Source organism: Pomacea canaliculata, linkage group LG2, assembly GCF_003073045.1.
Source record: "Pomacea canaliculata isolate SZHN2017 linkage group LG2, ASM307304v1, whole genome shotgun sequence".
Lineage (NCBI taxonomy): Eukaryota > Metazoa > Mollusca > Gastropoda > Architaenioglossa > Ampullariidae > Pomacea > Pomacea canaliculata.
Window position 1 is genome coordinate 41654597 of NC_037591.1, and position 15306 is coordinate 41669902.

The 15306-nt window shown below is 44.9% G+C and overlaps 1 protein-coding gene across 1 annotated transcript in view; it reads left to right on the plus strand.

Annotated features, from left to right (window-relative positions):
* The first annotated feature begins 225 nt into the window (after positions 1 to 225).
* Positions 226 to 15306, plus strand: part of LOC112556673 — a 30294-nt gene continuing 15213 nt past the window's right edge. The window contains 13 exon segments of the mRNA XM_025225885.1: positions 226 to 410; positions 2322 to 2505; positions 10181 to 10246; positions 10545 to 10778; positions 11029 to 11143; positions 11299 to 11461; positions 11690 to 11783; positions 11980 to 12100; positions 12345 to 12558; positions 12863 to 13085; positions 13331 to 13495; positions 14557 to 14699; positions 15104 to 15220. Of these exon segments, the coding sequence (XP_025081670.1) occupies positions 2335 to 2505; positions 10181 to 10246; positions 10545 to 10778; positions 11029 to 11143; positions 11299 to 11461; positions 11690 to 11783; positions 11980 to 12100; positions 12345 to 12558; positions 12863 to 13085; positions 13331 to 13495; positions 14557 to 14699; positions 15104 to 15220 (1826 nt within the window). The 5' untranslated portion in view covers positions 226 to 410; positions 2322 to 2334.

Here is a 15306-nt window from a genome sequence, read left to right on the forward strand (position 1 = left end):
AGGACACTTACCTGAGGAGCAGATCCTAAATATAACTCATGTCCTCGTTGGTCCCGCCGTTGAAGAGTGGGGGCCGTCATAAGGCTACAGGGGTGGGGTGTGGGGTGTGGGGTGGGTGGGTCTGGGGGTGCATTGTCGAGTTGTCGCACCCACTTGTGACGCACAGCGCGTGAATCGTTCAGGAAGTTTTCTGTTCCAGTACACTTCATGCGTGTAACACCGGCGCACACACACTCTACCTGGGGGAGAGTCGGAGTCAATCAAGTCAGTTCTTATCGGATACACAGGTGAACACAGTCGCCACGTCTGTTGTACAAAGTGTTGTTGGTGTTTGGTTATTACAGTCTACATCAGGCCTCATCGTCATGACTGAGAACAACGGGCGGCAAGCGCCATAAGTGAAGTTAACGGTAAGTCGTCGCACCGACATCCTGTTGGTCTTTCTGGGGTTGAACTTACCTGATATTTTGACAGACAAACTTATCGGTGAGCAGGTAACAAAGAAAATAAACACCGCTGGGGGCTGGCGAGGCCGACGACTGACACAGGGAGGGTTTTATTTTATTGTGAACAGAACATGCAGGGCCGCTTGCCAGTGATTTATTTTGTAGGTGTGCAGGTGCTCGTCGCAGGTGACAATGAGCGAGAACAATTATCGAACATGTAGAGTTTCCAGTCTTACTGTCTCTTGTACCACCTTGTTAATGTCCTAAACAACTTGTGCTCCTGTCCCCAGTGTGTGACAATGACAATGACAATGATCACAATAATAATGATGACAATGGCAATGATCAACTTTATTGGTCCCAGTGATGGGAAGGTATTCTTTGAAGTGATCATGCTCGACTTGAGAAACGTGGTGGTCTTGACATTTCTTGTGTTGTTTGCTTTGATATATTAAGTATGTTTGATATCGTGGGAAAGGAAACTGAAACCACACACTCAAGATAAAGAATTCATTGGAGCTTTCTACATTTATCCACAGGCCTTCTTCAGCAATGAGAGCACGTGACTGTTGTAGGCTTTGAGATGGTCAGGTCCCTGACTAAATAAGACTGTTGTAGACTGCCGGCAGTTGCTCTCTATTGAGAAAAGGCTTGGCAGTCCCAGTGTAAGTGGCTTTCATCCACCCCCTAACTTCTAGGAACCCCCGAGCTTCGCGGTTCAAAATGGTGGCATCATCCGGGAAGAGGAAACACCCGTTATATTGCAAATCTTCCTCCAGCGGCGAGGACTCCTTCGATGTTCTTACATTCCTACTTTTAGTTTTATTTCCTCCATTTCCCGCACATAAGCTTGGTGACAATGATGGCCCTGGGTGTGATAGATGGTCCCTGACTCCTACAGCTTGTCAGTCTTGTCTTTGGGTGCCACTGTGCTGAGAATGGTGTTACACATCCTGACATGGACACTGACTTCAATTTTCCATGATCGTATGAAAATGGCTTCTGTGACACCTTTGAGGTACGAGATGGGGACATTTTGTGAATGAAGGGCTGGGAGCGGTCTTCAGGCTTCCAGGTAAATTCCATGTACATCTGAGGTAGTCAAAATGTCTGAGCACTTCGTGCTGAAGGTGTTGAAGTTCTCCATCCATTCTTGGTATGAAGGAAGCCCCGAGTGGACTATTGTCACGATAGTGCGTGAAAATTCCGGGTGGACCCGTGCATCCGACGATATTCCAATCGGGGATTGCCTGCATACGAGACCAGAACTCGTAGCCAAGGCTTTCTCCTCAAAATCCTTCATGAGAAGCTTGTTAAGGTTAACGATCTCATATGTGATGGATAATTTGTATACAACAATGGATTGGAGAAACATATCTTCCTTCTGTGTCTGAGAGGCCTCAGAGCTTCGGCAAGTCTGGTGTAAAGACGATACATCTTCCTTTACTGGTCCTCGGGTTTAGTGTCATACAAATCTCCATCAGTTTAGTATTGTCTCTCCATCGGCATTTGGGTAGGTCTTCCTGTCCTCCAGTAGTTGCAACACCTGATTGTACAGGCACGTGACATGTCAAGTGTGAAGCAGCTTTTGTTTGCAGGTATGATCATGACAGGGTTGTCCTTCCCTGTACTGTGACACCTTGGACTCGGGGAAGGGCTTAGTCTACTTCAATATGCTGATGCTCTCCAACAGAAGGTCCTTCTGTTGGGTACCAGTGTCGATGTTGTTGCTGTCATTGAGATCAACTCAACGACTGGTAACCTTTCCGGTGCCATCGCATAGTTAAAGCATTTAATGTCTTGGACATTTTAGTCTCAGAAAATGAGTTGTCCTTCTTTCTTCTTTCATTTTTTCTTTGATCGATCCGGTTGCAGGTAGCAGCGCTGTATGGACGTAAGAATGGACATACCGCTGGCAGACTACGGCGATGACGATGAGGACAGCTACAGCAGCAGCCGCGACACCTCCGTCAGAAGCGACCTGTCAACCCTCTCTCACCTGACAGTGGACTCCGTGCTCGACGTGCTGGAGAGCCGCTACGCCGAGGATGAGATTTATGTGAGTACCCACCTGTACCCGTTACATGAGTTCTTCACTTCTCCCTGCATAGAGTACCCGTACAACCTGCCGAGCCATTCGTGGGTGTATAATGTAGGGTAAGGACAGGTAAAGACTCATTTCTGGACTAGGGGCTCGGAAAGAGGATTGGAGTTAACCAATGTCCAGGATTAGGGGTGGGCTAGTGGAGTAGGGTAGTAGGGTAGAGTGAAGCACATACCGAGCTGAACGTGGAGAAGGAGGACATTGGAGACAGGGTGGGGAGAAGGACAATGAAAGAGGGTGGGCTAACAGGGTAATGTGAAGCAGATGCTGAGTTGAAAATTGAGAAGGCGGACGTTGGTGAGAAAGACAGTTGACTTTGACTTTGGAGAGAGAGAACATAAGAGGGGGGCAGTGAGAAGGCGAGACAAAGATAAAGTGAGGACAGGACTTGCACCTACATGGTAATGAGTTGCCGCGGTATTCACAACACGCTTGTATCGAATTACATTAGTTTTCTCACTGTGTCTTACACCGGTTTTCTCGAAACACCTGTACCTGTAGAAGTCAAGGTAATCATAGGTAATCATAGCAGTGATGGCAGTTGTTGTGATTCCTGTAATCAGGGTAATGGGGGTGATGTTAGTGACAGATATTTCACGTCTTCCGAGGCACTTCAAAATTTATCTCAACAATATTTACTGGGTGTGAGGGTGTCGATAAGTTGATAACGGAGAGGTAAGGAAGGGCAAAGGTGGGTGGGAGGGCACTTGACCAACTTTGTGCTCAACAGGTGGACGAGCAGCGCAAATGGAGGATATGGGGAAATGTTCACAGTCTCACAGCCTGGGGCAGATGGAGGGGGAAAGGGAGATGCAGGGAAGTACATGCATGACGTATCACGAGCACGTGCGTGCGTTACCAATGTCGCCTTGTGTCTGGAGACGGACAGCGCGAGGGCAGGACACGCGCACCGCCACCTGGAACGATCACGTCACACTGATGACGTACAGATTGCAGGTGTCTTCTGGACACGTGACTCAGATCACGTGATCCTGCAAAATCCCAGCGCTTCCGCAGGAATGGTCTGTCATTGGCCTCATTCAAGCTTTAAATAAACACAGATCAGCTTGTTTCCTAGAAATGTCTGCTCAAAACAGAACGTGCTGTTTACCCTCGAGTCGACATGCACCCAGAATCGGAAGTCCCTCTGCTATCGTCCCAAGTACTCGTGAGAGTGAGAGATGGACACCTTTGGATGACAGGTGTACGTGGGCGATAATTTTCGACTGAGAGCAGCCATCGAAGGGATCAAAGGTCAAGGCACGAGGTTTCTGGATAACCTTTGAGCACTGAGGGGGTGTATAGATGTCAAGAACGGGGACAGCAATCAGATGAGATTGTGTCAAACATGAGAAACATCCTGAAGGTAGAAATCCCCAAAATAAATTGACCCTCGGAATTACTTTCTAGACATAAAAACCCCAAATCAACAGGTAGCTCGTTCACAAAGATTGTCTTCCTCTTTGTTCTCGAACAGAGGTCAGTAGGGAATTGAACCTTTGGAGGACATAATAACTCATGCCGACAGGCCCATTCCTCCTGATTGTAGACATGTCTGACTTGTGATTCACTTTGTCTTGTTTACATTCTCAGACACGCCCACTTGATATCTATCAACATCCGCTGTTAGCTGTCAATAGCTTTGGGTTTCAGGGTAGGTGCAGTTTGCCCACCTCCACAAGTTACATTGGTGATGTCCTGGTGGAGGTTCCTGAATGTGTCGTATCTCGATAGTCCCTCCCTTCCAGTCAAACTGTGCTTAGCGAGTACACAGAGAAAGACTGTGGGAGGAAACTCGATATATGAGAGAATTGTCACATGGAGAAAACTGAGCGTTTAGCTGCATAGGACACAGCGGGGTGCACGGGTGGACGGGTGTACGGGGGTACGAAAAGCAGAGTGAGCATGAAACATTTAGTGCACTACCTTCATGGTACACTGACTCAAGACTGATAAAGATCACAGATGAATTCAATGTACAGCATTCCGATGAAGGGCAGACTGGTATGTTGTATATCGGGGAAACTCATTCGCTGTAAGATGATTCTCACCTGTCTTAACTACAATATACTCTGTTGGTAGTTTTGTGTACCACGTTGAAATCATAGGTAAACTGGTGTAACTAATACAAGACTAGGATATAAGTTATCAATGTATCGTCTGCTCATGTTGTTATCGATGTATACGATGCAGTCCGTAACTCAATGGTTAGCGCCTGTCACCAATACAGTGAAGATTGGCTTTCCCTGGTTCAGATCTTGTCTCGGGCTCAAACAGCTTTTTTTCCCTCTGCGTGTGACATTTGCTGACAGGGCTAAACTGCTTTGCCATGATATAACCTTAGTCGCTGGCTTGGCACTAAACACCAATTCTCTCTCTCCCTCTCTTCCCCTCTCTCCCTCTCTCCCTCTCCTTGAACATTGGATATCTTCGACTGAGTTAATTACACACCGCTGTACATAATTAGTGTTCATGGTATGCAGATGTACTGCGCACATGCACCAACTTAGTCACGTGACTTTCTACAAGGATGTAACCGTAACTTGCTGGTGATTAACAGGCATACCTCAGTCAGGATGTGACAGGGTGCACCCTTAATGTCCATGTCAAATCCCGCCATCGTATCGCAAGAACATTTCATTAAGAATTTAAATATAGCACAACGGTCAACATTAAGCTGACGTCACGGGATTCGACTACAGGGAAGCACGAACTTGTATGACTGGACTGATGGCAAAAGATTTTTTTTCCCCCAGTTAACTACTAAAACGAGGCATGAGACTACAAAGCTTCCGGTTTAGTCACATTCTTTGTTTAGGCTCGCCGAGACTAACAGCGGAGAACTTGGCAAGAGGCTAAACGTTGGTCTTGGCAGACAGACAGTAGTCCACCTGTACATGTCTGTGGGGGAAGGAAATAGGCAAAACATTTCCCAGTCAGTGTTTGAAAAAACAAAACTTATATCGTGACTGACATGTTAGTTCTGCGCTGCAGGTTTCGTTCCGGTGAGTTGAAGCGGGTAGCAGAACACCGTGCGCACATCTACACAAGTCAGCCTCTTGCCAGAAGAAAGCACACAACCGAGACAGAAGTAAATAAAAAAAAAAAAAATCCACCCAGCGCAGACATCATTTAGCAAACTCAATCTCAGTACAAAGCCAGCCAATCAGAGTCAAGCTCAGGAGAAATAAGCCAATGGGTGAAGTGCTGAGGAGCTGTGGCATTCAGACGCCGGGGATAAGTACCAAGCCCTTATGACTTGCACTTATATTTTGTTGGATTAAATTTTTTTTTATATATACTTATCATTACCCAATAGGAGTTGTGCAAGGTGTGCAGTCAGTCATACAGTACATTGCATACAACGAGCGCCACCTTGCCAGTGAGTCCACAAAGTCCTTCACAACGGCTTTGTGTCTTGTGTTGCTGTTGGCTTTTCTCAGAAATGGTGGGTGGTCCTGTTAGCACCTGTCACCAGTACAGTGAGGTGGCTGCAAGGGGTTCAGGTCTCGTGTCGGTCATGCTGTTCTTTCTGCATGTTGTATTTGTTTACAGGGCTGGCTTCTTGCCTTGGTTGCTGGCTCGGAGTAGGACATCAATCCCCCAACTGTCTGTAGCCCCATTGCCTAATCAGGATCTGTGAAATATCAGTCTGATTGCTAGGAAGCTAAAAAAAGTATCCATGTTTTTTTTTTAAAGTTAAGCGTGGAATGTATTAGTTGGAATGCAGCAACAGTCCGTGTCAAGGACTGAGCTGGGTGATGTCAACACAAGTTGGGCGATGTGGTCAACATCCTACCTGTACAATGTCGTGTGGTACACCTGCATCCAGTTTCGCTGTTACATAATTTTGTTCAGGATAATTTAGGTCGTCTGACTGCCTCGTGGTCGACATCCAACCTTTAATTGCGGGTACTTCTAAATCACGGATCTGTTATGCAGGTTGGCTCAGTGTCTTGCGTGGAAATTTCATTTCTAGGAAAGGTATGCTGCAGATCTTTACTCCAGTAAACATTTCCAGTCTCATGGAGCTTCACAATGTATATCACCGTTCCTGAACATGTTCTCCAAGACTTGAACAGTATTTACCTTTCCTCTGTTCTCAAGACACGCTTTTACATACATGAGTATGAACAGAAAGAGGTCAGCAATGTAGACATTTGTAGGTGGATACCTTTAGGTTGTTAGCCCTCAGCCAGGTGAAACATGGAACCAGAGTTTATCAGGTTTATCGTACCCAAGATCTGGAGATGTTTGTGTGCATGTGGATGTTTGTGTGCATGCGGGTGTTTTGCATGCATGGACCATGGGGTGTTTGTGTGCTCGAGAGGTCTGCACCCAGATTCGTAGAAACATGACCTTAGCCGAGCTTTACTCGATCATCAGAATAATTTGCACTCCACCTGTCTTTTAATTGCTGAGTCGAGCATGATGAGTGATACCTAGTCCACGATGTAGTTCGTGGATTATTATGTGTTATTTTTAGCACTGTGTCTGACACGTAATCCTCACGTAAGACAAAGTCTGACACGTGAGAGAAGAGGTTGTGTGGACAAGGAAGTCTATTCTCCTGTGCGTAATTGTAATGAAAGCCGGAGAACTAGGTCTTGGCACAGTGCCTGGGATGGATAAATGTGGAATGTACCTTTGTGGGGGGTTGAATGCACACACACCACACACTACACACACACCACACACACACACAGTAGCGTGCGCGAGACGAGATGTGAACTCCAGCCCCCCGATTCTGTGTATAACCTCTTCACCCTGTGCTACTGAGGTCACCACTGAGTCTGACTCAGGTTGAAGTAGCATGGCAGTGTTCGTTAAAGACCAACATCTATAGTTTGTGTTTTTTGCAGATACTAAAGACATAGATGGATATAAGTCTAACCGGTAAATTTTAGCTTCCAAAACCCGTCCTTTGGCGAGGAATATGAGACAGACAAAGAGAAGGGATTTTAGTCATGAGCAGACGACAGAAACAGTGCCAGCATGGTCGGTTGAAGAGATGGTAGCAGAAAAAACACACAAATATATACAGTGGAGTTTGTAGAAGAGTTAGACAGAATTTATACAAGAGCTTGTAAAGTGCACTAAAATATGTTTGTTTGCTAACAGGGCAATGGCACGAGTCAAAGATTTTTTCACTTTAGTAAAATGTAAAGGAAGTCCCGAATAGTTTATGGTTTTGGAAGTTGAATTTTAATGTTAGTTTGATATCGCCTACATCTACTAATATTTGAAAAAAAAGTAAACCGTTCAGGTTTGGTCTTAAAGGTGCGATTTACATGGAGAGACTGATGATGGAAGTATAGAAACTCATTAGCTGAAAGGCCTGGATGCCAAACCAACCAAACTAAAAAAGAAACCCAATAAACCAAAGCAAACAAAAAACTTGTCATGCTTGTATCACCGAAAAGCATCGTTTCGAATCGCACCACACCCTGACCCCACCTTGTACCTGTCGGTACCTGGCTGCCCTCTCCTGTGTTTGTCAGCGTGCACAACACAATAAACATTAACATCGGCGTGTGACTCCTGCGAGACAGTCTGTATCAGATACCGGTCCTATGGTCGGTCCTCGTCCATCCTCACCTTCTACCCTCAGGCCTGATTGCTGTATCAAAGCATTTGCATGCAAGTGTTTGTGTGTGTGTGTGAGTGTGTTTCTCCATCTATTGAATGAATAAACGACGACGACAACGACGACGACGACGATGTCAATGATGACGAATCTTCAACATACAAACTGTTAATCTCTTCATCTGGTTGTCTCTGGCGGAAAGATTCGCTCGTATTGAATCGACTATTTGTTTGTGAGGCAAATGAGTTGACAGGTATGCAAGGTATGCATTACGATCATCATGGCGGACGAGTATGTCTGTGTTGCTCTGCTCCAATCACACGTAGGCCGCGTGCAAAATAGACCTTTATGCGTGACCCCGATGACCTGTGCTTCTAGTTATGCCTGGTGTGAAATAACAACTGTCTGAGCTCAAGATCCGGCTGTAGGTAGTCTCTGAGGAGTGCGACACGCGAGGTGGAGAAGGAGAAAAAAATAAGCTGGATGTGTTTGTGTGTCTGTAGTGGAGGGCAAGGGACCGCAGCAGGGGCTCCTACCCAGCTCTGAGTCACAGCACCCTGCAGGCACTCATAACTTATCGGCCTGATAGTTCTGCTTGGGATAAGCGATGTAAACCTTGTCTTCTCTTTCTTCCTAAACCGAGGAGAGAACTCTATTGGCCTTTGACTGGCTGGGTTTTTCTCCCCACCCTTGTCCATCCATTCTCTATTTTTGTTTCGTGTGTGTGTCCAGTTTGGCCATAGACTTTCAACAGAAACTGATATTCGTTCTCCTCAAATCGAACCTCCATTACCTTTCCCATGAACCACTTACTGACGAGGCAAGCTGTTCTTTCTTTTCACCTTTCACTGTTCTCCTGTAGACGATGATAAATGTTAGTGCTGACGATGACAGGTCTGTGATCGTCGATAACCTGTCCACGTGCAGTGTCCCAAGTAATTGCTTTTGCTTATCACGAAGTTGCTGCCTGAAGTGGAGGGAGGTGAACATCAGATAAGGGGTTAACTTGCCCTGGTGTTCAGCACCACTCGAAGTAGAGCAGGTCAGAGTTCACGGAGCACTGGAGTGTTTTTAGCAATAATGTATAATGGTTATCGCGTAAAAAAATTGGAGGAAAGGCCTGAAGACTTGTCAACAAACTGAGTGCAGACCCTCGAGTAAACATTACAAGTCAATAACAGCTCTGGGCTGAGTGTCTGTCAGCAACATTGTTGGATCTCTGTGGAGGTAAAACAAATTAGTCTTCCACACGGTCGTGAAATGTGACAGAATAAAACATTAGAAGTGATATCAATCTAAAATATAAAAACAGTGTTGGAGAGGTGTCTCACGCATACCTTGATAGCTGTTGCCAAGAAGAACATGTATGAAAGGAAGATTGCGAGGTGTTGGACTACCTGGTCCGACATGGTCAACCGTCCTTCCCTCCCTTGCCCATGTCTGCCGTGGGGAGGTCCTCATGACGAAGACATAGTCATCAGTAGGTGACCTGCCACTCAGTGGAAAGTGCAACAATGGGGAGCGGGAATATGAAAAATAACAGCTGCATCTACTTCTCTGCTACAGCAACTGCTTGTGTTCCTCTTGCTACTGATAGTATCATCTCCAAACCGATCTCAAACAATTTTGAGAGATACACAAATAATTGCCTGGATGGTCGAATAATCTCCCCTTTCCTCCCTGTATATATTAGAAGTAGAATGAAACTTTGTTTTGTGTTGTCTTCTTGCTGATGGCGGAAAGCCATGTAAGTATAACTGCAAGTACACGTGCCCATGCACATCCAGTGTTGCTACTACCAACATCAAATAAAGTAGTAGAAGAAAACTATGAAAAGCCAAGCCCATAGAAAAAATCTTGCAGTGTGTGTGCAGGTGATTTGCAAGTGTCATCCAGTCATCAAAATTACCATGCTAATATTGTTCACATCCTGGAATGTGTTGTTGACATACGTGTTACTTATGTGTTAAACTGGAAACTATTATCATCGTCGTCAGCCTCACCAGACAACAGGACTAACCATTCTGACCATTTCTGTCTCAGACCAGATGCGGCGATGTCCTCATCTCCATCAACCCATTCAAGGAGCTGCCAATCTATGGAGAAGAGGTAGGTTTCACGTTAATTCAGCAAATTTGTCATTAATTTTCCAGCTGTCTACTGATTTTATTCTAAATAAAGTTTATAATATATGACACTATGATGCCCATTGCTTGGGGAAAACAGCAGGTGCTGAAAAACTCCTCTCTAGAACTAGAATGTGTATATATTTTAAAAGCAAATGATTACCATTTATTTAAGGAGAAATTATTCTTGTTACCTTGAAGGCAGTTCTGTGTTGAAGTATATTCCAGTGACACCCAGAAGCTGTTGCCCACAGAAGTTGTATTGTAGTCTACCTGTGCAGGTGCACCAGCAGTACCGCCCCAGTGAGCAGGTGCTGGGTGTGGAGCCCGAGGCGCACATCTACTGGACCGCCCAGCTGGCCACCAGCAGGCGCGCGGCGCAGAAGACGGACCAGGTTGTCGTGGTTACCGGCGAGTCGGGGGCCGGCAAAACTGAGGCCACCAAGCTGATGATCAAACACATTCTGTACTTGTCGGAACACCGCTTAGAGACACTGCCAGACAACATCAACAAGGTATTTCTTGGACGAGTTAGACGAGGAAGACTATGGACGATGGAACGGACGCAGCAAAGGACAATGACAGTGACGATGACAATGACGATGACAATGACGATGACGATGACAATGACGATGACAATGACAATGACAATGATAATGACCACTCTGTGTGTGTGTGAGAGAGAGAGAGAGATTGGCGGGGAGGAAGACACCAATTAATGACAAGAAAGACATTTTAATGTTCAGCCATTATTTTTCCTTCCAGGTCAACCCCCTGATAGAACTGTTTGGGAATGCCAAGACCATTTTAAATGTCAACTCAAGCAGATTCGCAAAACATTTGGAAATGAAATTCTCGGCAAAGGGTTCAGTTACTGGAGGTAGGTTTCAATTCTTCTACCAACTGTTTTAGACACGTGTTGTTTGCTTCCTCCTACTGGGGATACTTTTTGCAAGATGTTTGAAAATTTTGTGAATGTTGGTTTCTGCTCCAATAGTTTTTATTTGTTTGTGACAAATATTTCGCTTTTTATAGCTTTAATTAGGGACTACATTCTAGAGAAGTCCCGTGTAGTGACCCCTGCTAGTGGCGAGTCCAACTTTCACGTCTTCTACACATTTCTGGACGAAGTGTTCAGCAGCCCTGATCTTCAAGAACAGTTTTTCATGACAGGGATGAACCAGTTCACAGACTTCAGGTCAGTGGCCGAAACACTCATGGTTTCATGCTCAAGAACACGCATGCACACATTCCCGTTAAGGTTATTCTGACTGACAGTTTATAGAAATCGACAAAGTCATCGATGGCGGCGGTGGTGGACAGCGGTCAGGGTTCGAGGATGGCGCTGATGGTCGATGATGATACTAAGGATGACAGAGATAACTGTAGTCGTAGTTGTAATTGTGAAAAAACATCTTCCTTGCAGAATCGTTCCCAAGAGCTCCTGGTTTCACAACAGTTCCAGAATGCAGAGCCATGATGTGGTGGCGGTGTTCAAGGAACTTGGCCTCGAGCCAGAGGTTAGGCTTCTGTCTCTTTGTTTCCAAACAACCTCGTAGATTCTAGCACTCGTGGAAGGTCATAAAGAATGATCAAGTATCAAAAGCTGAAGACATTGACATATTTTATAAAAGTCCTCCACAAAATGTGTTCTTGATATCGATTTTGTCCAGAGCAAACACAGATAGTTAATTACTGTAATTAATTATTTGGCAGGAAGTGGACAGCATAAGAGCTGTATTGGCCGCCATCTTACATTTGACTAACATCAAGTTCATCGAAGCGGAGGGATCAACAGATGCGGTGGAGGTGGAAAACGAAGATACAATGAACAAAGGTAGCGACCTTGAAATGGGTTATGACGCAAGACAATGTCATCATTATCATCTGTATATCATTAATAACTCATCACCACTAACCTTTCAAATAACAGTGATTAGATGACATGACACAAGCCAGAATCATCACCATGTCAGCAAATAAATAAGGACAGAATGGAGATACCAGGTCCATGTTAAAGTTGGAGAGAGTGAGAGATGAGTAGAAAGCATAAAGCAGATGTCACTGTGTTTTGCTCACAGCCGCCAGCTTGCTCTGTATTGCACCTGAAACACTGGCCAAGGTGCTTCTGACCACCAAGAAGACCTTCAGTGGCGAAGAGATCGAGACGGTCAAGAACATGGCGGCGGCGGAGGAGGGTCGAGATGCTCTGGCCAAGGCTCTGTACGAGCGACTATTCGGGTGGCTCATCAGGCGAATCAACATGGCGCTTTCCTCCGACTCCCAGAAATCTCAGTAATAACGGTTCCTTACATACTTCTCATACTTATTCTAGGCTGGATACAATTTTTCTTTCTTTCTTTAACATAACAAGCACTATTACCTATTATAAAATGGCTTCCAGTCTTCACCATTCAGATATTGTGTATACTGTATTTATTAGTCATAAGTTTTCAACGCCAATTTTACTGTTTTACAAATTATTTCTGAGAATTAGCCTTGACCACCAGCGATTCTCTTGCATGTTCGTGTATGTGAAGGCTGGAAGGTGTCTGCTAGAGGTCCTCTATACCTTTGTATCTGTGTTTTTACTACCCAGGGAACTAGGAGCTAGCATAGGGTTTCTCGACATTTGCGGTTTCGAGGACCTGAACAACAACTGTCTGGAGCAGCTGTGCATCAACCTGGCCAACGAGCATCTGCAGCAGTTCATGAACAACAGGATCTTCCACCAGGAACGGTCTCTCTACTCTTCGGAAGGAGTTCACATCGACATCAAAGACGTGCCATCCAACGAAGCCATCCTGAAAATGTTTAACGAGGTCGGAATTATTTCATAGCTTTCGAAAATTACCAAACTCAGATGTTCATTTTGTAAGTTAGGGATTACAGAAATGTACACATTGAAGGCAGGTTTCCTATTCTGTAAATTTTCTTTTATTTATTATGTTTGGAATGTTATAGATTTTTTATGTTTATCTTAGAATACTAAAGAGCGGATGGATGTATTGTGAGAAATTATTGAGTTCATAGCAATCGTCTTTGACAAGTTCTGTCTTCATTGTAGCCTCCGGCGGGCATACTGAACCTGATCAACGAGGACACCCGGGTAGGCATGTCCTCGGACAAGAAATTAGTGCTCAAACTAACTCAACGGCATGGTTCCAACACCGCCTTCATGTCCTACAAGAACGACTCGCCTCGCTTTGGCATCAAACACTTCGCGGTTCCGGTGAGTGGCGACCCGCAAGGACACAAAGACTTCATGGCTGTGACTGTGCACACCTGTTCTTTCTTTGCCTTCCTCTCTGTCTATCCAATTACCTGCCTAATTGCTTTTTTGTTGACCTCATTGTAAGTCTCGCCAGCAGTTCACCAGGGTGAGGTACCCGTTATCTCGGAGGTTTTGTTGTAACGTACACGACGTGCGTGTCTGGGCTGTGCGTTCCTCCAGTTCACTCAGGTGTGACGAACTTCATGCAAACCTGATGCGCCGTGCGCGTGACATTCTTCAAGCGTGATTAATATGTAACACTCTGAGGTCAGGAATAATTGATTGTCTTCTGCCACTTTGTAGGCGGGGCTATGCAGATTAGTGACGTCACTTCATAGAGGCCACGCCCACACCTTCATGCTTATTTGATTTTTTTTTTTTTTTGTTGACTTGGAAATATTATCTCAGCTTTTGTAAGATTGAGCTTCTTTGGTGTTTTACAGTCTGATTCAGTAGAGAGAAGTTTAATGTTGTTGAATATTTGGACTTAAATTAGGACTTTACAGGTGTGACATACCTGTCGGTTACTAAGTTACTCGTCACCTAGTTTGTGACATGTCAGCATATAGAGGGTCTATCACTTTTCACTGGCATGCTTGGCATAATTTATTTCAGTTCTTAATGGTACCTTAATACATCCTGTTGGGCGACAGCTCATAGTTTATATGTACTTCATTGTGAGGACATTCTTGTTTGTCACAAGGCTGGAAAAACATTTCAGTGCTTTAGTATCTCGTAACCGAAATGTTTGTGTGGGGTAGGATTTCACCTGAACATTTTTTTGCCCTTCCAAATACACAAAACTTTGCAAGAAAATGCAGTTAGTATCACAGCAGAACAACACGAATCCTATTTCGCATTTTGTACAGGTGTGTAGCGTACAGGTGTGTAGTGTACAGGTGTTAAGCACACAGGTGTGTATAGTACAGGTGTGTAGTGTACAGGTGTGTAGCACACAGGTGTGTAGTGTACAGGTGTTAAGCACACAGGTGTAAAAGTGAGCGACTTTACCTTTTCAGGTGTGGTACAATGCAGAACAGTTCTTGGAGAAAAATCGAGACATGATCAGCGTGGACATCAAGCGGTCGCTGGTATCCAGCACCAATGTCTTCGTCAGTGACCTTTTCCAAGTCAAGAAAAGTTCAACGGGAACCATCTCAAAGTGAGATTCTGATGTCGTCTGTGAATTATACACGCGCTGCAAATCATTTCAGTTGAACAATTACTTTAAGTGTTGATTATGTGTTAATATACCCAGATTTCCTGCCATACCTGTTGGTGTGAAAACTACAAGGCTTGTTGACACAGATGACTAATTATCCAATCATGTTCACTATTTCGGGATATATATTACTGTCAGACTTACTCTGAATGCAACACTGCAAATAAAATTATGTTAAAGGTGTGCAGACTGTGATCAGATGCATAGATTGAGTACAAAAGTGATGACAGATGATGGGATAACGACTCAGTTAATGATTCCCTTCCCTTTAGTAACAAAAAGTCTTTAATAAGGGTTTCGAATTGGCAGTTGTTAACATCTCTACGATTTTTTTCCTTCGGCAGGACGCCATTTGAGTACCGAATGTCCCAGAAGCAGGACTTTCTGTACACACGACCAAACCTCAACACGAAGCTCAGTTCCTCCATCGTCCGGGACCTTCGCCAGAGCCTGAAACACCGGTGTGTTTTCTGTATCCTTCTTCCCCCTGTCTGTCTGTCTGTCTGTCTGTCTGTCTGTCTGTCTGCCAGCCTGCCTGTCTCTCTGT